The sequence below is a fragment of the Clarias gariepinus genome, chromosome 27 (assembly GCF_024256425.1).
Source record: "Clarias gariepinus isolate MV-2021 ecotype Netherlands chromosome 27, CGAR_prim_01v2, whole genome shotgun sequence".
In the NCBI taxonomy this organism is placed as follows: domain Eukaryota; kingdom Metazoa; phylum Chordata; class Actinopteri; order Siluriformes; family Clariidae; genus Clarias; species Clarias gariepinus.
Window position 1 is genome coordinate 21,802,977 of NC_071126.1, and position 24,888 is coordinate 21,827,864.

Here is a 24,888-nt window from a genome sequence, read left to right on the forward strand (position 1 = left end):
GTGGGGAGAAAAAAAAAAAATATATAAAACATTTTTTCTCTCTCTTGTGCTGTGGAATTGTGGGTAATCGTCTTCCCTGCTGGGTCTTAGTGCTCGTCTCTTACTGGTATAATCAACATTCCTGCACACGTGTACTGTTTACTATAACACTGTGACCACGTGTGTGTGTAAAACGTCTTTTATTGTAAAACATATTTTGTGTCTGTATGTGTGTGTGTACAGCGCGTGTATACACACACACATACACATACACACACTGCGCGCATAAACGGCAACACTTTATAATTTTTTGTTAATTCATCGAGTTTTCATTATTTCTTATGAAAAACTTAGATTTGTTTTATAAGTGTTTTGAAATACGAGCTCGCTTCCAGGACAAATTATGCTCGTAATCCAAGGTTCTAGTGTGTGTGTTTGTGTATGAAGCTAAAGTGAGAGGAGAGGAGGAATCTCTCTGTCTGAAGGCTAAAACTGCTTCAAAATGATAAAAGAAGCAACATTTTGTTGAAAACTGCATTTAACTCAAACAGGCTGTTCATCAGCTGATCAAATGTTTAATACTTTAGTTTCAAAAATACCCACAACATAACTAAAAGTGTTCAATAAGACTTCTGAAGACGTTTTTGTTCTTTAAGCCCTTCTCTTGCAGACGCCGTCCTATGGTTTTTGGGCTGAGGTCAGCATCAGTTAGGGCTTTAATTTGGGTCGAGGATCGGCCTGGGTCATCATGGACAGCCCCTCGGATCCTCCGCACGGTGCAGGTGACACTTGTTTTGGGTCGACCACTTGATTGTTTTTGTCCCATAATTCTCAGGATCTTTTAATAAATTTAAATGACAGTCTTACTGCGTCCAACCTCTGCATCAGTGGTGTGTTGTGAGAGCTCTTGCTTGTGCAGCTCAGCAATCCTGCCACGTTCAAAAACAGAAAGTCTTTTTGCTTTTGCCATCTGGAGATCATGACAGTGTGACTGTCTGAAGGACAAGGACATTAAAGACATCATTTTGTACAGATTTTAACTTTTAAAGTCTATGGTCTTAAACATTTGATCAGCTGATGAACAGCGAGTTTGAGTTTAAATGATGCAGTTTGCAATAAATTGTCTCCTCTCTATTTTTGTCTCTTGCTCTTGTTTCTTCTTTTGGCATTTTGAAGAAGTTCTTACAACCTGATTACGATCCACCAGTGCGAAGTGTGAATACGTGTAATATTTTCCCTGGTCTTAAGATTTTGTTCAGGAGTGTATATATACGAATATAAAGTGTAAATTGAAGCACAATAACCATGATAATTAGGATGATTTGCTTTGACCTGTTGGTTTCACCTATTAGACGTATCTAACTAGCAAACACAGAACATTACTGTGACAAGATCAGTGTAACAGCCTACAATACTGAATTCTTACAAGAATTATCCATTAAATCTGAGCAACTCGTAGCAGTGACCCCATTGTTTGTGCTAGTGTTTATCTAATGTTAGCTTGCAGCAGCAAAATCTTTCTTTGTGTTTATGTTTTAAATTAATTTATGATACTGTTGTGTGATTCACCAGATAGTTTCAGTAGATTAGTAGTTAACTAAGTAACTAATAACTCTTGAGCAGTGAAGCGTCTCTACACCACAACCCAATACAACAACAGCAGCGCAAACTGGAGCTAATAATCACTAATGAAGTTTTATCCATTTCCATTAGCGAGCTGTTTCACCTCAGTGTGTAGTGTTTATAACTCATCAGCTGGTCTGAACGCTCTCTGGTGAAATGATAAATATTCTACTTTAACCAACTGAGATTCAGCTTCCACTGGCTGTGATCATAACCTCTGCTAAACTATCAAACACTCCAGTGTCTCAGTCCATCTATTACACACCAAACACATGAAACACTGATTTATATTCATCAAAGAGAACAAGAGACTAATCACAGAGATAATCATATAACATTAGAGATATAATTACTCACGATAAACGTTTAATATGTAAAAAAAAAAATAAAAGCGAGTACTTGTACTTAAGCATTTAGGGATTTGTGTACATCGTCCACCACTGACAAAGTGAAAGAAAAATGATTAAAACTCTGACCTTCTCCATCTCTGCTGTTTGAACCCTGGTGTGTAACAGAGTGTGTGTTCTTGTTAAGTGTTCCAGGTGTAGGACAGGGTTTCATCTCTTCACCTTTACAAATAAATTGGAAAAGCAGCAAATAAACAGAAATGATACTAAATATGAATAATGTGAAATATTCAACATTTAATGCACATGTACACATAATTCTGGTTAAAGTGTTGATCTGGAATTAGCAGGTTATCAGAGTAAAACTGTTTACCTTCAAACTGCAGACGTGTTCCAGATGTGAACTTTAGTATCCATCCATCCACATATCCACAGAAATATTCTCCTCCATCATCTTCTCTTATTTCATTAATGTTGAGATCAAACTTTTGGTCCTTTAGAGTAACACTGAAGCGACTATTTTTAACTTCCTCAGCAAATATGTAGCCAGGAGGGCTAGCGTACGGTCTCGCAAAAAACTGAGGCACTTTTCCAAAACTCTGTCTGTACCAAGCTAAACTACTTTTGTTTTTAACGTTACACTCCATAGTTACAGCTTCTCCAGGCTTTACTGTTTCCACTTGAAGCTCCCTGATGTCAGAAGTGTTTCCTGTAAAAAGTGTTTAATATTTAATTTTAATGAATTAGTTAAACATGTAAAATGACTATTTTAAGTTAAAGTGTTTAAAATGTTTCTCACCAGTTGTGCAGAGACAAAGCAGAGAGTAAAGAGCCACAAAGAGTGTGATCATCGTTCCTGTTTAGACAAAGTGATAGTGAGGTAATGAACTTGTGTGTTCAGTAGAAAACCAGGTCCAGACTCACGCCTGATTGGATGTTTTGAAGCTGTGGACTGATTTGATTGGTCCATTAGCTGTAATGAGATGTGAAGCTCACAGTGAATTCTTGTCTATTCTGATGCTGTGATGAGTCACATGACTTTACAGATATGATCTACTGGAGCTCTATCAGTCCTGTGTGCTGGAACCTCTCTGATAGAAGAAGTTTAATGAAGTGCTTTTAGGTCAGCAGATCTAACAACCCCAAAGAGGAATAATGTGGAATCCTGCTGTGGGGGGTTCCAGTTTACACTAACAGTCAGACAGGAGAAAATTTGTCTGTGTTATTAAGACGTAAACACTAGAACTAAGGTTATTCAGTGTGATGAGGTGATAAACTGTATTAAACCTTAAATCATTATTACATTCGTTACAGATGTCAGTAGTAAAATGTGGTTCTGTAAAATCCATGCCTGGAGCAACGTTACTGTAATGAGCTCACCCTTGTGGTGCGACTGTTTGTACTGAGAACACTGAACAATACACACTAGTGATGCGTGGGTCGGGTATTTTTCAACTTACGGGTCCCGCTTTTATGAAATCATTTGGCCCGCCCCAGCCCGCCCCGCACCACTGTATCTATTTTTACAACCCGCCCCGCCCCGTCCCCGCAACCATTAAATAGACATACTGGGCATTGTTATTCAAATGAAAACAGCTTTTATTTCAGCCTGAAATGCTTGCAAACATCGCCCCGTAACCTGGCAACAACATATGATTATGAATATGAACGATTAATCAGGTCATATTAATAACAAGATAATAAAACACATTTTAAACATTTATAAAGCAGCGTTTGTAACCTAGGCTAAACTATTTTTTATTTTAGATTTGTATACGGCAGGCCTACAGTTTACAGCCTACGCTAAATAACCACTGACCTTTTTTTTTTCATTTATCACACGTAAATGTTCATTTAGCGCTTTTACGTTCGCTGTGCAAAAAAAGAATTCTAAAACATTAGAATTAGCAGCCTGACCTTTTTTTCTTTTTATGATGTAAATTCCCGACCTTAATTTCTCCCGCGCCTCGTCTTCCATCTTCACTATTATTTAATTTTCTATATTGTTTTTGTTGTGACTGGCAGCGTTAGCTGCTTGGCGTGTTTGTGACTTGTCACGTGACGTAACCTTATCAAAGAACTTAATAAAATCTAAAAATAGATATTCTCATATATTTAATATAGACTATAGGGAATTGCGCGCAACATACATGGATTTTTTATTTAATTTTGTTTTTAATGACCCGCCCCAACCCGCCCCGCAAATAAATTGACAATTTTTTTACCCGCCCCAACCCGACCCGCGGGTTACCAGACGACCCGCGCATCACTAATACACACGTCTCATGTCAGCTCCTCAGGCACAGTTATTCCTTCATGATGACATGCTGCTTAAGAGCCGGAACCAAATTATGTCAATTTAAAACAATAAAAAGACGAACTTCAAACAAAGTTGCAGAAACATACACAGTGATGTGTGGAAGTGCAGAAGTGACCCATGGCTCAGGATTAATTCCTCTGTGTGAAGGCAGGCCTCTGATTATAAGCCCCGCCCCCAAACAAACCTAGAAGCAGTCATGAGAGTGGACTCGAGTCTTTAGGCCGAGTGTGAAAACGCTCTTAACACATGTGTAGAAGTGTTACTGACTGCAGCAGCGCTCTCTCACATCATGTGGTTGTTTCAGTTCAACAGAAATAACATTGTGGTTTCTGAGGTTCTGAGACTGAGTGTTTAATCAGCAGCTCACACTGACTTATTCTGGGTCACTTCAACAGTCTGAATGTCTTTATGTTAGAAACTCTGGGATTTTTGCTGATCTGGCAACCCTGTGTTATATTAAACGCCATGTGATGTACTGTAGGGCAGATTTTGTACTGTACTTTCTCCCACATGATGTTGGAATGTTTGAATGAAGTCATGAGGAACATTTACATAAATCTGAAGTATCTGAATGACAGAAAAACTTTACATATTGATGACACTCAAAATTTTACAGAGCCACATTTTACTATTGACGTCAGTACTGAGTGTAATAATAATTTAAGGTTTTATACAGTTTATCACCTCAACACATTGAATAACATTAGGATTATATATACTTTATATAGAATATATACTCTATATATAATTTAAAAGGTGTACCTGTTTAATTGCTCAATGACACAAAAATCTAATCAGCCAATCACATGGCAGCAACTTGGTGCATTGACGCATGTACATGATTATACAAAGGCAACAGTACCTTACGGTAAATAACATTACAACCCAGTTATGCTAAAGAAGGAATGATCTGAATACACAAGACATTTATATTTGAAGCAGATGACCTACAGCAGCAGAAGACCAGACTGGGTGCTGCTCCTGTCAGCTAAGAACAGGACACAAGATATCTGCTGTACTAACCTACAGTACATCAAGTGATGTATAATGTATAATACATCAGATCAATTAACAGACACTTTGGTGTTTGCTTTTGCTCAGGAGTCCAAGAAAACAATTCATCCCTACATTCATACTGGGGGCTTCCAAATAATGTCCCACAAGCCCAACATTTAAAGCTTCACTTCCTAGAGTGTCATGACCAGTAGGCCCACTATACACACCTACATCCTGTGTCACTAGTTATTATTATGTGTGTGACTATTTGTTAATGTGACTGCATGCAGATTAGAGTTGTGTTGAGATTAAAACTGATCTGTAAATGTTACCAGGTCTGATCTAATCAGATTACAGAGTGACTTTTACAGAGAAAATACCAGGTTGATCATTCATGAAGCCAACACAAGAAACATTCAAACACATATGCTCTTCCTAAACACTGAAATGTGTGTATTGTGTGGAATGATGTAAAAAGTTCTACAGAAAGTGAAATGAGAAACATGGAGTTTAAACTGAGAGTCGAGTCTAAAGTTAATAAATGTTCCTCATATTTCACTTTAGCAGATACTTAAAGATAGACACTTTCTTCACACTGCTACTTCCTGTTTCTCATTAACAGGAAGTTCTGCAGTCCTCCCCTCCTCCCCCCACACTGGTATTTTAAGTTCCAGGTTCCACCATATTGAGACTGTGTCTGTTCCCCTGAGATAAACACAAACACACTTCTAGAGGTTGATGTCTGGACTTTGAAGTCAATAATAAAATTAGATTTATATAGTTTCTTATAATTATTTTAATGATAAAATGTGTCATAAAGCAGTTTTACATAAATAAATAAAGTTTATTAAGTTTATGTCTAATGAGAAGATGAGAGGTGATGGTGGTGGGGAAAAGCTCCCTGAGATGATCTGAGGAAGAAACCTTGAGAGGAAGCAGACTGAGAAGAGAACTCATCCTCATCTGGGTGTCAGCAGATTATAAATAACATCTCATCCAGAACTGTACATTATAATGTTAAAAAGTGCAGTTGTGTTAACAGGAACTTACGAGTTCATGAGGAACTTTCAGTCAGTCATTTCTGAATTCATTAGAGTCTTAAAGTCTGTGGTGTTGCAGTTATCATGAGTTAAAGTAGTTTGTATGATTTGCAGTCCTGAGGTTCTCACAGCCATGTTTATGGTTTCTATCTGCTTCCATCTCCAGTAATGTCATGGATCAGGCAGGTCCAGAGAGCAGAAGGGTCCAAATCACTGGTGTCTCAGGAGTATCATGATGGGATGTTTATCAGAGTCGTCAGAGCTGCTGATTAAACACTTTGTTACAGAAACTCAGAAACCACAATGTTATTTCTGTTCAACTGAAACAACTGCACGATGTGAGAGAGCGCGGCTGCAGTCAGTAACACTTCTACACGTGTGTTAAGAGCGTTCTCACACTGGGCCTGGACACGTGAGTCCACTCTCATGCAAAAAAAAAACAGCTGTTATATGACCTTAACAAACACAAATATTTTCCACACTTTAAAATTTAAAACCAGACAAAATGCAGGTCAAGTGTGTAAACAACCAGAGTGAAACAACCACTACAGTAAAGTAACATGTGCAGTGAAATATAGTTTAATATTTGAGAAAACAACAACAAAACAACAGCTGAAGTTTAGCGCTAACAGTTAGCCACTCAGTGTGGACATCAGAATCCCACCTTTCTTCCTCTCCATACGCAGCTCTAGATCTTCCATTTGCCTGAAGTCAGATTTAATTTGAATTTCCTGCTCTAGTGGTAGTTTAGTTAAGATTTATTTATTTTCCCCAAAGTCTCCTCCCTCCATAACTGTTCTTTATAATGTTGCTAACAGTGATTTTGAAAACAAAATTATGTGCTTTTATAAATACATGGTCAAAACATTATGAGCACTGACAGGTGAAGTGAATAACATTGAGCACCAACTATACACACAAACTGGAGAGACGGTCATGTGACCCCAAAGAACAGCTCACTTATACCCATGGGGACGACTAGCCAGCTGATGGGTCCAATCCCAGGAAAAGGGTCAATGTTGGTCACAGTAGAAAGGTATCAGAACACCCAGTGCATCACAGCCTCCCGTGTTTGGGGCTTAGCAGAGAAAGAGTCCAAGATGGTGATCCGGCCTTTAAATTCTCTAGATCTCCTTCTGACCGATGTAGAGGGGATACGCTGGGCAAACAAGCTAATACACTGAGTCTTCACCCCACAACACACACAAAGGATTCACCGCTAACATCACGATGCCAGACACCACCGGACACCCCAGAGGTCTTGTGCAGTCACACCCCAAGGAGACGGACCTGCCCTGGTGACACAAGGGGAACTGACACAATACTGGGTCTAATGTTTAGCTTTGTAAAAAATTGCAAATGCTTTGATGTAGCTAGAAATGCTAAGTACTTAACTGCTGTGTCTAATTTCTGTGTCAAATGCTGTTAATGTCATGAAACAACACTGAACAAATAACTTAAAGGAAGTAAATTGTTGTCATTAGAAAGTTAATTAACAAATTAAACATCTGGCTTTAAAAGATTTAAAGAACATAATAATCATCAAATTGAATAGTCAAGCTTAATGTGTTAAAAACTATTGTGTGTGTGTGTGTGTGTATGGCTTTCTAATGTTTATATCTTAAATATTACAGATGAGCTTTAACTCATGCGTCATGTGTTTTTTGTAAAACATAAATTTACTCCAGTTTCTATTTTCTCTGTTTCTCTCCCCCTCAGACACACACACACACACACACACACACACACACACACACACACACACACACACACACACACACACACAGCAGGATTCCACATTACTCCTCTTTGGGGTTGTTAGATCTGCTGACCTAAAAGCACTTCATTAAACTTCTTCTATCAGAGAGGTTCCAGCACACAGGACTGATAGAGCTCCAGTAGATCATATCTGTAAAGTCATGTGACTCATCACAGCATCAGAATAGACAAGAATTCACTGTGAGCTTCACATCTCATTACAGCTAATGGACCAATCAAATCAGTCCACAGCTTCAAAACATCCAATCAGGCGTGAGTCTGGACCTGGTTTTCTACTGAACACACAAGTTCATTACCTCACTATCACTTTGTCTAAACAGGAACGATGATCACACTCTTTGTGGCTCTTTACTTTCTGCTTTGTCTCTGCACAACTGGTGAGGAACATTTTAAACTTTTATTTAAAATAGTAACTTTACATGTTTTACTAATTCATTAAAATTAAATATTGAACACTTTTTACAGGAAACACTTCTGACATCAAGGAGTTTCATGTAAAAACAGTAAAGCCTGGAGAAGCTGTAACTATGGAGTGTAACATTACTGCGGTTAAAGACAAAAAGAGTTTAGCTTGGTACAGACAGAGTTTTGGAAAAGTGCCTCAGTTTTTTGTGAGACAGTACGTTGGCTCTCCTGGCTACTTATATGTTGAGGGATTTAATAATAGCCGCTTCAGTGTTACTGTAAATGGCGATAAGTTTGATCTCAACATTAATGAAATAAGAGAAGATGATGGAGGAGAATATTTCTGTGGATATGTGGAGGGAAGTACAGTAAAGTTCACATCTGGAACACGTCTGCAGTTTGAAGGTAAACAGTTTTACTCTGATAACCTGCTAATTCCAGATCAACACTTTAACCAGAATTATGTGTACATGTGCATTAAATGTTGAATATTTCACATTATTCATATTTAGTATCATTTCTGTTTATTTGCTGCTTTTCCAATTTATTTGTAAAGGTGAAGAGATGAAACCCTGTCCTACAGCTGGAACACTTAACAACAACACACAATCTGTTACACACCAGGGTTCAAACAGTGGAGGTAAACATGATAAGAGTTTTAATTAAATACACTTTCTTTCACCTTGTAATAAAAATGTAATTAAAACTTTCTCCAGGTAAGAAAAATCCAATATGTTTACACGTTGTTTGTTTTTATTATTTCAGGATATCAGATTATTGCCTTAATAGCCTCTAATATAATCTCTGTTATTGTAATCGTGGCTCTGGTTGGAGTTTTATTTAAACAACAAAGAAAAGGTTTGTTTACTTTGAGGATGATTATTATTATTGTTTTTCATAGTTACTATATAAAGCTGTCACAAAAAATTTAATCCTTTCTACATTTAAACTTTACTTGTGTGTATTATTGTTCAGGTTCATCATCAAGCAACCATCAAACTCCCACCAATCAGGTAATCCAGTCTTTTATTTATTGTGATTCTGTTCTGTTAAATAAATACACATCTGACCTACAATCCACAATGTACAGAGAATATCATTATTATTATTATTATTATTTACAACATATTCATGTAATCATCCACTGTGAAGTGTAATAGCTTTAATAGTTTAGTTAGAAAATTGAGGAAACTGATTGTTTCCCACAACTGAAGTTTACCTAAAACAGTTTGTACAGAAACGTTTTAATAAAGTATGCAAAAGTACTGTTATCTCAAAATAATTAGTTGTGTTAACTTCTTATTATTGTTTATGTTACTAGAAATATTAGATGTATCTAGACATTGGAAAACTGATTGCCTTAAAATTAAACTAAACACGTTAAGCAAGAACAAAAAGCAACAACTGATCTTTTGCAAAACATTTTTTTATTATAACAGTATACTGTAGCAAAGAATGTCATCCGAGCGCTGCTAAATTCTTAATACTGTTTGTCAAACATAGGATTAATACTTTTTGGAGCAGAAAAAGCACCAAAAATGTGCAATGCCAGTGCAACTATATAAAAGGAACTTGGTCAATGACTGTGTGACAATCTTTTTTTTTTTTTTTTTATTTAGTCCTGTCCAATTCTTTTTCCCTGATTTTCTACCCAATCTAGTCGTGTAGCCCCCGTCACTAGGAGGCTCCCACATTAAGGCTACTACTACCACTCAGTCGGGAGGGCGAAAGCTATCCCGTGTTTCCTCCGAACCACGTGACGCGAGCCGACCGCATCTTTTCGAACTGCTCGCTCACACACCGTTAGGGGCGGAGTAACACACTCGGAGGAAAGCGCTAGCCGCTCCTTCCGCGTGCGCGAGCTCACAGACGCCCCTGATTGGCTGTAGAGCCGTGATTAATGTGGAAGTGCAAGTACCTCTCGTCCCCCCCCTGAGAGAGCTCGGCCAATCAGCTCTCTCTGTGCCTCCGGCTGTGAGAGGAAAACAGCATCACCCAGGGTTCGAACCAGCGCTCCCAGGATGATAGGGCGAGCACTTTACCAATGCGCCACTCAGAGGCGGTGTGACAATCTTTAAGTGGCAAATAACTGAAAAGTTGACTTTTTAAACTTACTGAGTTTAAAAATCAATATCAGCTTCATGCAAAACTTTATTTAAAAAAAATCTATCAAAGTTGTAAAAAAAAGTTTCAACCAAGGTTTAACAATGTATTACTTCGAATAAAATAATTTAAAAATGTTTGTGCAACCACAAGCTTCAAAGGATAGTTAACCCCAAACTGAAAATTCTATTATCATTTACTCTCAATCATGTCATTGTAAACCCACAAGATTAGACTTTGTAAGACAAAGATTCCTTTAATGCAGTGGTTCTCAAATATTTTCTGTCATTCCCCATTTAAGAAGGTGGGTGAATTTTCAAGCCTCACTTGTCAACAAAATGATAACGAAATCAGCCAAGTTTACTATTCATTGAAATATTAATTTCTAAACCAATGAGATCAAATAACACCAAGTTCAAAACAGATAAAATACACGTGCAATTGTTATCACAGGCTAACTTTGTCACTTATCTAGAGCTTTATTTCAAAGAAGTCGTGTGGCGTATTAACGTGACTGGGGTGTGTTGTGTCTGAGTGTCTTCATACTTTGTTCGGTCTCAAGCTGTCTGCTGCCAGCGGTTTAAGACACAAAACACACACAGGTCTCTCCTCTGCCCTCACCATCCCTCCCACCCCCCATGAATCCTAACACAACATAGGCTTCAGCATGTTTTTCTTTCGGCTGGCTTTTTGGTTGATTAGACTGATGATGCTGAATCACCTGCTTTTTGTGGTCCATGTAACAAATGTATCCATTGATGTTATTACGCTCACTACATACAGTACGCTACTGACCCGGTTTGTGTCCGCGGTAAAGTTAGTTTGATATTCGCATCTCCGAATTCAATAGCTGTGTAAATAAACCCGCAAATAAGATACCCACATATATTTCCTCTCTACAGTGTGTTTAAGCTACATCCACCTTAAATTATACATGTTTAAAAGCATAAACACCATTATTCTCTACGGCACAACAAATGATTTAGGGATCATCGCAAAATGCCGCACACCAACAAAAAGTGTAGAACGATATTGATCTTCCCTTCTGTTCAGCGCCTAAAGGATCAAAAAGCAACTTTGTTGCCACACTGGAAACTAGAAATGCCAGACTAGTACTGCCTGATAAAATATTAATGTTTAACAAAAACACAGAAACATCAGAATACACATTGGAATAAATGAAATGACATATATAATACCGAATGTTTCCTTATATATTGTTACTTTGCAATTAACATGCCGACGTTAAACCGTTATTGTTGCACTATGGTTCCACTTTTTCTCTGATGTTATTTTAATTTACTTATATTAATGATCCATTTATTTGCGTGTAATTGTTTAGTTTTAAGTGTCCGATCTTTATTGTCAATTAAAAAAAAGCATGAATTAGAATTGGTACTTTCCTATTATTTTTCACTAATTCCCTCCCAGTCATTGTGCCCCACCTGTCATGTCTGTATTTCCCACTAGTGGGGCGCCCCACACTTTGAGAACCACGGCTTTAATGAAACCTGAGAGACTCTTTTCTGTTTTTTTTTCATTTAAAGCTATTATTAATGTAATAAATAAATCTCCATCACAACGACTCCTTTAAGAATAATTGCTGAGTGCAAACCATCTAAATGCAGCTTGTTAAGATTCCTGGCTGTCCTCTGCCAACACAGTCAGAATTCTGGGGTAGATATCTGGGGTATGAAAAAAAAAACAGCAAGATTACAATTCTGGTTACATTTCTAATAAACCAACAAATTTAACAGATGTAATATGATAGAAACCAATATATTATGCTGTATGTACAAATAACAGACATAAATAATGTTGATTAAAATTGAAAAGAAATTGGACAAAATGAACAGTCCAATTATGGCAGAACATGCATATAACCAAATATACAAAGTAATGACATAAAAATTAAATAAATCATTTTTAATTAATTGGATTTTGCTAGTTTGGTCCAAGATAAAACTTGAATAGAAGTGTAACTCACAGTCTATATGTGATTTGTTTGAGATCTTTGAATGACACAGGAAAAGGTACTCGCCAACATTGTTTTGAAAAAGTCAGAGGCTTCTTCTTCAAGGATGAGAGGGAGGCCAAGAAGAACTGCTGTGAGCTTAGCAGTGATGACAGTGCTCTAGAAAAAGGAGTTAAAACATAGAATTAAATTATTCTGAATAAATGTATTTTAATAATGCAATAATGACAGTGCTCTAATACCTCCATAAATCTGAAATTTTAGGTCAGAGCAGCTTTACAAACGAATTACATAAAACGTCTTGGGTTACTTTGCTGTAACCCTGTTCCCTGAAAAGGCGGGAAGGAAATGCTGCGTTAAAATGCTATGGGAAATATCTTTTTATGTTGCCGGTTGTGAAGCATGTGTGTACCAAACACGCCAAATTTTGGCTTATATAACCTCCGTCAGGTGACGTCATCTGATTAGACACATCTGCAGGAAATTATTTTTTTCCCATCAGATCAATGTAGAAAACTTACTTTGTATCAATGACACAGCAGTTTACTTTTTTCAGTGTGGAGGAAACGCATAAAGGCGTAAATTGGGCCACATATGGCCAATCGCGTCCAGACCCAGGGGAGCTGGATGAGTCAGAGAGTAGTAGGGGGGACATTGTGCTGTCTCTTGGGAGGCAAAGAGGTCCACCTCTGCTGTAAAGAATCTTTCCCAGATTTGGCTGACTACGTCGGGGTGGAGTGTCCATTCCCCGTGTGTCACAGCTTGTCTGGACAGTAAATCTGCTCCCACATTTATGTGCCCTGGAATGCAAATCGCCCTGAGGGACAGGAACTTGTCCTGTGCCCAGAGCAGAACCTGATGCGATAGCTCATTCAAGCGATTTACCTTGGCGATTTATATAGGAGACTACCGATGTGTTGTCCACCCGCACTAGAACATGGTAGCTTCTTAGCTGCTGGAGGAAGTGCTGTAGGGCCAAAAATAGAGCTATCATTTCAAGGCAATTGATTTGCCATGCGAGAAGATGACCACTCCAGCGCCCTTGGGCAGGACGACCATCCAAGACCGCGCCCCAGCCGGTAAGGGAAGCGTCTGTCGTTAGCATTTTGCGACGACAAGACGGACCTAGAGTGGGACCCAAGGTGAGAAACTGGGGTCTGAACCACATAGAAAGGGTACAACGTCCTTCGCGCGTAACCCTTATTTGCCTTCGGGGATTTGCCCCTTGTATGAAATCCCTTGGCTCTTAGCCACAACTGAAAAGCTCTCATGTGCAGAAGGCCCAAAGGTATTACCGTGGATGCAGCTGCCATGAGGCCTAAACATTTTTGAAAGTGATATACAGTCACTTCCTGGTCTAGTCTGATTTCCTTGAGGGCGCTGAGGATGGATTCGACACGAGCGGGAGACAATTGTGCCCGCATACTGATCGAATCCCATCTGACACCCAAGTATGTTGTCCTGTGAGCTGGAACAAGAACGCTTTTGGTAGCGTTGAGTCTCAAACCCAGCGAATGGAGATGAGCTAGGACGACATTGTGATGTCGGAGCGCTAGCTGCTGAGACTGGGCCAGGATTAGTCGAGAATACGGATGCCCTGGAGTTGCAAGGGAGCCAGGACTGTATCCATACATTTTGTATATGTGCGGGTTGACAGAGCTAGACCGAATGGAAGGACCCGATACTGGTAAGCTTTTCCCCTGGAAAGCGAACCTCAGGAACTTCCTGTGTTGTGGCAAAACTTTTATGTGAAAGTATGCATCCTTTAAGTCTATTGTCACAAACCAATCTTTAGGTTTACGTTATTAAGGGAGAAAAAAACTCCAAATCTACATGGCCCTGTGTGAAAAAATGATTGCCCCCCATGTTAAAAAAATAACTTAACTGTGGTTTATCACACCTGAGTTCAATTTCTGTAGTCACCCCCAGGCCTGATTAATGCCACACCTGTTTCAATCAAGAAATAGAGTTACCTGACACAGAGAAGTAGACAAAAAGCACCTCAAAAGCTAGACATCACGCCAAGATCCAAAGAAATTCAGGAACAAATGAGAGCAAAAGTAATTGAGATCTATCAGTCTGGTAAAGGTTATAAAGCCATTTCTAAAGCTTTGGGACTCCAGCGAACCACAGTAAGAGCCATTATCTACAAATGGCAAAAACATGGAACAGTGGTAAACCTTCCCAGGAGTGGCCGGCCGACCAAAATTACCCCAAGAGACAACTCATCCGAGAGACCACAAAAGACCCCAGGACAACATCTAAAGAACTGCAGGCCTCACTTGCCTCAATTAAAGTCAGTGTTCACGACTCCACCATAAGAAAGAGACTGGGCAAAAACGGCCTGCATGGCAGATTTCCAAGGCGCAAACCACTTTTAAGCAAAGGCTCGTCTCAATTTTGCTAAAAAACATCTTAATGATTGCCAAGACTTTTGGGAAAATACCTTGTGGACTGACGAGACAAAAGTTGAACTTTTTGGAAGGTGCTTGTCCCGTTACATCTGGTGTAAAAGTAACACAGCATTTCAGAAAAAAGAACATCATACCAACAGTAAAATATGGTGGTGGTAGTGTGATGGTCTGGGGTTGTTTTGCTGCTTCAGGACCTGGAAGGCTTGCTGTGATACATGGAACCATGAATTCTACTGTCTACCAAAAAATCCTGAAGGAGAATGTCCGGCCATCTGTTCGTCAACTCAAGCTAAAGCGATCTTGGGTGCTAAAGCAGGACAAAGACCCAAAACACACCAGCAAATCCACCTCTGAATGGCTGAAGAAAAACAAAATGAAGACTTTGGAGTGACCTAGTCAAAGTCCTGACCTGAATCCTATTGAGATGTTGTGGCATGACCTTAAAAAGGCGGTTCATGCTAGAAAACCCTCAAATAAAGCTGAATTACAACAATTCTGCAAAGATGAGTGGGCCAAAATTCCTCCAGAGTGCTGTAAAAGACTCGTTGCAAGTTATCGCAAACGCTTGATTGCAGTTACAGATCTGGCCTTTAAAAACGCACGTTTTCGGAAAAGGGATCCCACGACTTGCCGCGACTACGCGCGGCAAGCTGTGAAAATGCCCCTTCAATACCTGTAGGGGGCAGTCGTGTTTCAGTCTAAAGTATTGTGTGTCTACTGAAGCCGAAAAATTTTATGTCTCTTAGGCGCCCATTGACGGTCAAACTGTTATGTATGTATTCATCATTTTCATTCAGAATTATTATTATTAGTAGTAGTAGTTCTCAGAATTTATTATTATTATTAATATTATTGTAACGCACCCGCGCGTGTGCAAAAGGAATACAAAGATGTATGACGTTAGCCTATATGTATGCGCTTTAAACGCAGATGGTTACTGGTGGCTCAGTGGTAGGTGATTCGCCCGCCATGCGGGAGACCTGGGTTCGATTCCCAGCCAGTGCTCAAAATTCCGGTGTTATTTGCTAAAATGCCACGATATAGCCATTACATTATCAAGTTATGCTTCAGTACTAAATACATGTTTGCAATTAAGAATTTTTTTTTCTTAAGCTATGAAACACATTAGCACTCACCTCACAGTTGCTATAATTTAATGATTATCATAAGCCAAAAGTGTAAAACAAAGGATTCACATTTATTACATTTTCACCCAGAGCGGGTTTCGAACCAGGGTCTGGACGATTTTATAGGATATACGGATATTATACGGATATTATTTAAGCAACGCCACACCACATGGAAAGCGGCAAAAATGCTTCAATTTCATTGGCTGTCACTGAGTGTCAGCTATTCATGACTGGCCCTCGCGGAACGCAGAATCCCCTGCGCTTTCTCCATTTGTTATTACAGGGGCGGACTGGGACCAAAAAGTGTCCCTGGACTTCCTGGCCCACAGCAGCCCACACCATAATACAATGGCTCATTAATGTAGAGATACATTTTTAACACCAGTTACTAGTATAAAAATATAACACAATACAGAAATCAATACTATTTAAACATGTTATTTGAAGCATCACTGAACATATATTGGGTCAAAGAAACGAAAAAAAGGAACATCAAGACAAACAACATATAAATCTATAAAGACAATATTTTAAAAGGAATGGCAATAAAACTGAACAGGTAAGCTGAAATAAAATCAGTAGCAGCAGTAGCTCACACTAGTAAACTTGTTACTTATTTTAATTATTATGGTAGTCAATATTAACACGAAATAATGCTGAGAAACATTATTTCAATTTATATTGACCACCATCATAATAACTAGCACAAGTTAATGCTGCTACTAATTTTATTCTGTTTGATTGCCATTCTTTTTACTTGGCTCTGGTAGATGAGGGGAGACGTGTTGGTCATCATCAGCATGTATTATGATGTGGGATGTGGTGCGCTGCTGGATCCAGCCTCATTGTCCCTGACCTGTTATAGGCAGTATCTGTTCATTTGAAGCATTTCACAGCATTTACCTCTAAAGCTTTTTCTTATTTTCGTGTAATCTTTTCTTCTTCCTGCTTTTCATTCATGGAAATTATTATTAATTTGCTCAGAAAATTCGCTGCATCGAGAAAGGATCAATATCTAAACATTTAAAGATGCCCACGTGTGTGGACAAAGACTACAAAAGTGTATAATCTTTAATAAAGTTAATCTAATACAATATTGTTTCCAATGCTGAAGCAAACATGATTTAGTTTTAGTCTATTCATTGAATACAACGCGACAGCGCGCTCCGAGGTGAAGCGCACCCACAGTTACTGTAATCCCCCATCTCACCTTTACAACAGGTGTGAAGTCATCAAACCGGTTTCGCTGCTGGAGGAATTCGAGGAATTGGGGGTTTTAAAACAAATTAACAAGACCGAGCAGACTTCAGACAGGGGGTTTGGTTGGTTAGAAGTGGCGCTGACGGGGGGGCGGGAGGGAGTCTCGCCCGCGGAGCAATTTAGTGTAGAACCGCCACTGCCTATTTTCCACCACATCACGTACTTCCCTGATCTCCATCTCCGCGCTTTGCTTTTATAATGTGGAGCAAGCCAGAGATCATATTAACGTAGCATTCATCATTCAAAGTTATTTATATCAGTGTATAGTAAGTGTGATTTGAAAAGTGCTATAACTTCACCTGCCACAGTTTCAGCCCAGTGGAACAATCTGACTACATGTGAAGTGCCATGAAAAAGTATTTGCCCCTTCCTATTTTTTTTTTCTTTTCATATTTGTCACACTTGTATAGGTGGAATTTCACCTAAACACTTTAGGTGAGAACGTATAGGTTAATATGTATAGGTGAGAACAGCTGATTCACACTTGGGGAGAGTGAATAATTTGCATTTGAATGTTGTCTGGCATTGTAAGCACACGCAGTGACACTAAAAAAACAATAGGATTAATAGGAATAGGAGGCACTAAAGAGGAGGATTTTAATTTAGACTATAAAAAAATTAACCTGCGTCTATTTTTAGGCGTGCCAGCTGCCACTTTTTAGTCTTATAATGCCCACATGACATGCTGGTACAGAGCTGGACATAGCTCATCCATGCCAATGATCCCGGGTTTGCACCCTGCGCTATAAAATACGAGTACAACGGCCATTCGCGCACAGCAGCTCCTGCCTCCGTCCGCTTGCGCTTGCTCTTCTTTGAAGTCCCTGGGGCGCGTTCCATTTGCCCCGTTTGCATGCCGCACTTCCGCGTTGTGCGCGCGCGTCTCATTCACACCGCGTAGTAAAATCCACTGTAAACCAACAAACCCCGAGTATTTTATAGCGCAGATTGGAAGCCCGTGATCTTTAGCAAGGAGAGCTCTTCTTCACCATTCGTGGCTAATTCTGCAGCCCTGCTTCTTCGCATATCTGAAGGAGAGGCCGCCTAACTAGTGAGCGAGGAGCGATATTGATTTGGGCGCACGCCGTGACAGGCTGAAAAAAAACTATTGTCCTCAAAAATGTAACAGATGAGGACTCTGATTAATGTGCAAAAACTATATAATAAAACTATATAAGACTACATGCCTTTATAAAACTTAACTTTTATTTAAGCGCACTCACAATAACGAAAAAACGTGTCTTTATAAATGTTTGAAAGCAAATAAGCTGCGCTGTTCTGTATTGTTTTTGGTGAACTTGAGCGCGTCAGAAAATGAACGCAAACGTTTTTTTAAATGGTCAGAGTCAGTCTGCTTGTTGTTTTCCCGACGCGTTCATAATCATTAGTCTACTTCTGCCTGGAAGCTCTGGAAAACTGGAAGCTCTGGAAAACTCCATGCGTGCGGCTGAGCGCTGATTAAAACTATGGAGTAAATTAAAGAGGAGAATCACGATGCCGAATCGAAGTCCTGAGCCCAAACCTCATTTAAATTAAATTAACAAATACTATAAGTAAAAAAACAATAGCCCACGTTTAGAAACCGTTTATAAATTCTTTCCGACATGAGTTGGTCCGGTGTTATGCGCAGAGAGCCGGGAGATTTCCTGAAGCTCCGAAATCACTGGGGCATTTTTTCTAAATAGATGCTATTGTTAATAACTGATGGAGGTTTGGGGCTGTATACACACACATTTTTGAGGGGTTTAAAACAAATTAGTCCGAGCAGACCTACATGAAAGGTGAGAAGTGAGTAACTACGCACGCTGTCGCGGTGTATATACTGTACAACACACGTTTATCAACCTTTTGAAAAAACGCTCCCTTTTGTAAAGTGAAAGTACTTTACAAAAGACAAACTGCTTTATTTCAGTCATGAATTCACAATCACATCACATTCCAGCTATTATTTCCAGCCGTGGTTAAATAATGTATGAAATAATTACAAACAGCAAATATGATGATTATTATAAAAAGCCAGAAGAAGCTCGTGGTCAAAAAATAATATTTACTTAATAATATAATATATATAGTTTATTCATGTTTTCTGATGATGTCGACACATTTTTTACGTTTTAAATAAGATATGTTGGCATATTCACGAATCAGGACATTCGCATAGTTAAGACTATCAGATAACCTACTATCAGGAAATTTAATTAATTTCAACACCATGTAAACCGAGACATTGCCATGTCTTTTACTGTTTTGTCCCTGTTAAAACATTATAAAAACTATATAAGAAACTTATTAGGAATTTTAAAGCACGAATTTGGGCATCTCATTTTATCATTATGAAAATAATATGAAGCACATATACACAAATTTATCATGAAAGATCTGTTGTAAAGCAAAATAAAATTCATGTTTGCTTCAGCATTGGGAACAATATTGTTTTAGACTAAGTAATTATACACAATTCTTCGTTGTACAGTACTTGGTCCGGCGTTTAAATAAAGTCCTTCCATGCGCCATCTGGCGGATATTCAGTGAAGCACAACACATTTATTTAAATTCCCGAATGTTGCTTACGGCAAGTCGCGGCGCGCCGCGCGCTAAATTGAGGCATCCCGCGGGAAAACACGCGCAGTCTTAATGACCACATCTGTATTGGTGCTAAGGGTGGCCAAACCAGTTAATAGGTTCAGGGGGCAATTACTTTTTCACACAGGGCCATGTAGGTTTGGATTTTTTTTCTCCCTAAATAATAAATCCCTCATTTAAGAACTGCATTTTGTGTTTACTTGTGTTATCTTTGACTAATAGTTAAATGTGTTTGATGATCAGAAACATTTTGTGTGACAAACATGCAAAAGCATAAGAAATCAGGAAGGGGGCAAATAGTTTTTCACACCACTGTATCTTTGGAGGTCGGTGTCGTCCGAAACACCAGAGGCGGCAGAAACTGAACACCAACCCCCTGGGGGTGCCCGGTAGGGGCATGCTCTTATAGGAAAGAGCGTTGCGTGCCGCTCCCCGGGATCACCCCCACAGTCCTGGGCGCGTAGGCTTTCAGGACTTAGTCCTTGGAAAGAAGACAGTGCGGCGATCTGATCTTTTGGAGGCAGCCTGTGAGGGGCAACGAGCCGTACACCATTCCTTACGGGGGGGTGCCCGGCTGCTGACGCTCTCCTTCTGCGCCTCTCGCCTGGCGAGAATCAGATCTGGTCGAGGCTGGGTGGCCGAGGGCCTCGACTCTTGAGCATGGCGTGGGAGAAATTTTCCAATAGCCTGTTCATACAGCTTAGCTTCTCGGGACCTCGTGGCGACGGAATTCAGAGCGTTGCCAAATAGGCCGGAAGGTGAGACAGGGGCATCAAGGAGGAATGTTCGATCCTTGTCCTTGATGCCTGTCAGATTCAACCACAGGTGTCTTTCAGCGGTCACCAAGGAGGCCATAGAACGGCCGATCGCACGGTCTGTCTGTTTAGTCTGTTTGCTTTTGCTGACACACATACACGCACAATGCGGTGAAGAAAAAGATCTGAGGAATGTTGCCGGTTCACTCCTATTTATAACCTGCAGGTGCATCTAATCAGATGACGTCACCTGACCGGGGTTATATAAGGTAAAATTTGGCATGTTTGGTACACACATGCTTCACAACCGGCAACATGAAAAGATATTTCCCAAAGCGTTTTCACGTAGCATCGAGTGTAGCCTTTGAAAGGAAACTCGATTTTGAAAACTTAAACATACTCCTTTATTTAAAGAGAGAGTACTTGTATCTATTTAGGTCAAAAAAGTTGAGATTACTTGGTTAAACTTAGTAAGGTCAACAAACTTAATCAAAATAAGTTAATTTCACTTAATTTTATTAGTTAGATCATCAGTTACATTTTACAGTGTAATGTTTAGTCTTTTAATCTGCTTTGGTTTATAAATGACTCTTGTTCTTTATCAGGTTGATGATGAAGATGTTTTGAACTATACAGCTGTGAGTTTTGCTGAGAAACCTTCATCCAACCATCAAGAGATTTATAAACAACCAACATGTAATTATTCACAGAGTTTGGACACAACTGTACTGTATTTTTCTTTGACAGACTAAAACATTTTTATTGCTGTGTGTTATTAACGATTCCATGGTGACAACATCATTCATGTACTGATTTGTTTCATTTGATATATTTAGATTAAAAGGTGTTTATCAAAATCTTACATCCTGCATTTTTTCTTGTGGTAAAAGTCTTACATTTGTAATGTTTCTCAACAATTTCTTCTGCACTTAATTCTTTTCCTCGCTTACTGTTAGGAATCTTCTTATTAAATTATAATGTCTTGTTTAAATTTATTCATATATGTCATATTCAGTGACATTTTGACTTTGTAGCGAGAGCAGGGAACAGGTGGAGGAAAATTTGGAGAGGTGGAGGTATGCTCTGGAAAGCAGAGGAATGAAGGTTAGCCGCAGCAAGACGGAATACATTTATGTGAATGAGAGGGACCCAAGAGGATCGGTAAGGCTACAGGGAGCAGAGGTAAAGAAGGTACAGGATTTTAAGTACTTAGGGTCAACGGTCCAGAGCAACGGAGATTGTTCAAAGGAGGTGAAGAGGAGGGTACAGGCAGGTTGGAATGGGTGAAGAAAAGTGTCAGGTGTGTTGTGCGATAAAGGAGTATTAGCGAAAATGAAAGGAAAGGTGTACAGGACAGTGGTGAGACCAGCGATGCTCTACGGCTTAGAGACAGTGGCGCTGAAGAAAAGACAGGAGGCAGAGTTGGAGGTAGCAGAGCTGAAGATGTTGAGGTTCTCTTTGGGAGTGACAAGGATGAATAGAATCAAGAATGAGTTCATCAGAGGGACAACCCATGTTAGATGTTTTGGAGATAAAGTCAGAGAGGCCAGATTAAGGTGGTTTGGACATGTTCAGAGGAGGGATTGTGAATATATCGGTAGAAGGATGCTGAGGTTGGAACTGCCAGGCAGGAGGTCTAGAGGAAGACCAGAGAGGAGATTTATGGATGCAGTGAGAGAGGACATGAAGTTAGTTGGTGTGAGAGAAGAGGATGCAGAGGACAGGGTTAGATGGAGGCAGATGATTCACTGTGGCGACGCCTGAAAGGGAACACCTGAAAGAATATACTGTATATATATATATATATATATATATATATACACGAACCCGGAATCGAACCCGGACCCTGGAGGTGTAAGGCAACAGTGCATTACCCACTACATCAGAGACGAAACCCTGTCCTCTAAAACACTTAACAAGAACACACACTCTGTTACACTCCAGGGTTCAAACAGCAGTGATAAAAAATGTTTTAATAAAATAAGCTTATTTTCCCTTTTATAGCAATATTTAAAAATGTTAAATGTTTTTAATAAATCTTATATAAATCTTATATAAATATGTGACCTTCTTGATTTTTCTTTCCCTGACCCGGTTTGTCCCACCCCGTCATCAGCACACACACTCAGGACTTGGATGATGTCGCAATTTATTTGATTTCCACAGCAGTTCTGCACACAAAGCAGTAGGAGACAAAATGGCAAGCTCGAAAATGTTATAACTCCACCCACAGCAGTTCTCCATAGCTTTGCTCTTAACATTACCAAAATAAATAGACATAAAACAATAATCTGAAATGTGACTTTCTTCAGGACAGTTTTGTCTAACCAATTCAACATAGTCTCTTTTCTCAATATTGCTTTGTGATCGTATAAGACATTTTAAATCATGCAGGAATAAAATAAAAATCTGAATATAAAGTAGAGCATGCTACATAAATTACACAGCTTACATCATCTATTTTGTAGAACTCTGTATGCATAAGAATTAACATAACATTTCTTAAGTACTTTAAAAAAAAACTAATAGCACCAAACATTTGCTTAACCACAGAATACTGCAAAGAAAATGCACAGAATACTGCAAAGAAACTTTATGCATATTATATAATTAAGAAATAATTACCTGCACACAAAGCAGTAGGAGACAAAATGGCAAGCTCGAAAATGTTACAGCTCCACCCAGGGCTGGACTGGGACAAAAAATCGGCCCGGGCATTTTGACTAGAGACCGGCCCACTAGGTATTATTGCAATCCACTGTCTTCTTGTGCCAGTCCCAAGTCTGGATAAATGCAGAGGGTTGTGTCAGAAAGGGCATCCGACGTAAAACATTTGCCAAATCAATGATGCGAGAAAAGACAGGAGGCAGAGAAAAGACACGAGGCAGAGTTGGAGGTAGCAGAGCTGAAGATGTTGAGGTTCTCCTTGGGAGTGACTAGGATGGATAGGATCAAGAATGAGTTTATCAGAGGGACAACCCATGTTTTGGGTTGTTTTGAAGATGAAGTCAGAGAGGCCAGATTGAGGTGGTTTGGACATGTTCAGAGGAGAGATGGTGAATATATCAGTAGAAGGATGCTGAGGTTGGAACTGCCAGGCAGGAGGTCTAGAGCAAGACCAAAGAGGAGATTTATGGATGCAGTGAGAGAGGACATGAAGTTAGTTGGTGTGAGAGAAGAGGATGCAGAGGATAGGGTAAGATGGAGGCAAATGATTCGCTGTGGCGACCCCTGAAAGGGAACAGCCGAAAGACAAAGAAGAAGATTTATTTACCACATCAACAAACAGCATGGCAGCACAAAATATTTTTTTAAACATGGCAACCTTTAAAAAGTGAAAGGAGACAGAGAAAGAAAGTTAAGAAGCTGCCACAACCAGCTAAATCGTAACACAAATGCACAGAAATCAATTATTTTTCTACAATAATTAAATAGATTCGACATCTTTCTTCGACATAATTTCAGACTGCACAGATGGTAAGATTACTGGGCTTACAGAGACTTAATATTTTTAGACCTAATATTTACTATAAACGATAATGGATTTCTATACATTTAACATCAAATGACCACTTTGGTTGTAAGATTCAGATAATTATTTAAAAGCTAGACATTTAAAATGAGAATAAGAAAGAAAAGTATTTATTTGGGCCCCCCCCCCCCCCCCTTTTCCTTGTTAATGCCCTACCTGGCCCCCTGGCAAAACTTTGCTAGACCCGCCCCTGCACAGTTACCAGCTGTCAGCTATGTAGAAAAGGATCCTGGTGTTATTTGTCTCTCAGAAACAGTTCATAACTTCCCTTCAACTCATTCATGTCACCTAAAAGATAAACCTGTTTCTCCATCACCTGTTCAACTCTGATGATTCAATAAGGACATCTCCTGGTTTCACCTTTATGTTTCTCTCTCTCACATATCCACACCGATCATGACTAGCAGCTTTTATGGCTGTGGCTCCAGCAAACAGCTGATAAACCGATCAGCTGATCAACAGGAGAAGGAGGGGGAGAGAATGAGAGAAGCCGAGGCTGCTGCGCAGCGTAAAGACACAGGATAACTCCAGCTTTATGTGTGTTTTTTTTGTTTGTTTGTTTTTTCATTCTAACTGAAATACAGGACAAATCGCGCTCCTTTTCACCTCAATACGTAACGCGTAATATTTTCTCTGAATACGGGACG

General features: G+C 39.3%; 2 protein-coding genes across 2 annotated transcripts in view; one reads left to right on the forward strand and one right to left on the reverse strand.

Annotated features, from left to right (window-relative positions):
• LOC128514842 (uncharacterized) overlaps window positions 1–2,601 on the reverse strand; it is a 94,503-nt gene extending 91,902 nt beyond the window's left edge. The window contains exons 1-2 of the mRNA XM_053488736.1: window positions 2,323–2,601; window positions 2,079–2,171 (exon numbers count right to left, since the gene is read on the reverse strand). Coding sequence (XP_053344711.1) covers window positions 2,079–2,171; window positions 2,323–2,596 — 367 coding nt within the window. The 5' untranslated portion in view covers window positions 2,597–2,601. The remainder of the gene's footprint in view (window positions 1–2,078; window positions 2,172–2,322) is intronic.
• Window positions 2,602–8,280: 5,679 nt separating this feature from the next.
• The window catches only part of LOC128514928 (uncharacterized), a 35,335-nt gene continuing 18,727 nt past the window's right edge, over window positions 8,281–24,888 (forward strand). The window contains exons 1-5 of the mRNA XM_053488843.1: window positions 8,281–8,461; window positions 8,550–8,941; window positions 9,114–9,129; window positions 9,255–9,347; window positions 9,465–9,502. Coding sequence (XP_053344818.1) covers window positions 8,410–8,461; window positions 8,550–8,941; window positions 9,114–9,129; window positions 9,255–9,347; window positions 9,465–9,502 — 591 coding nt within the window. The 5' untranslated portion in view covers window positions 8,281–8,409. The remainder of the gene's footprint in view (window positions 8,462–8,549; window positions 8,942–9,113; window positions 9,130–9,254; window positions 9,348–9,464; window positions 9,503–24,888) is intronic.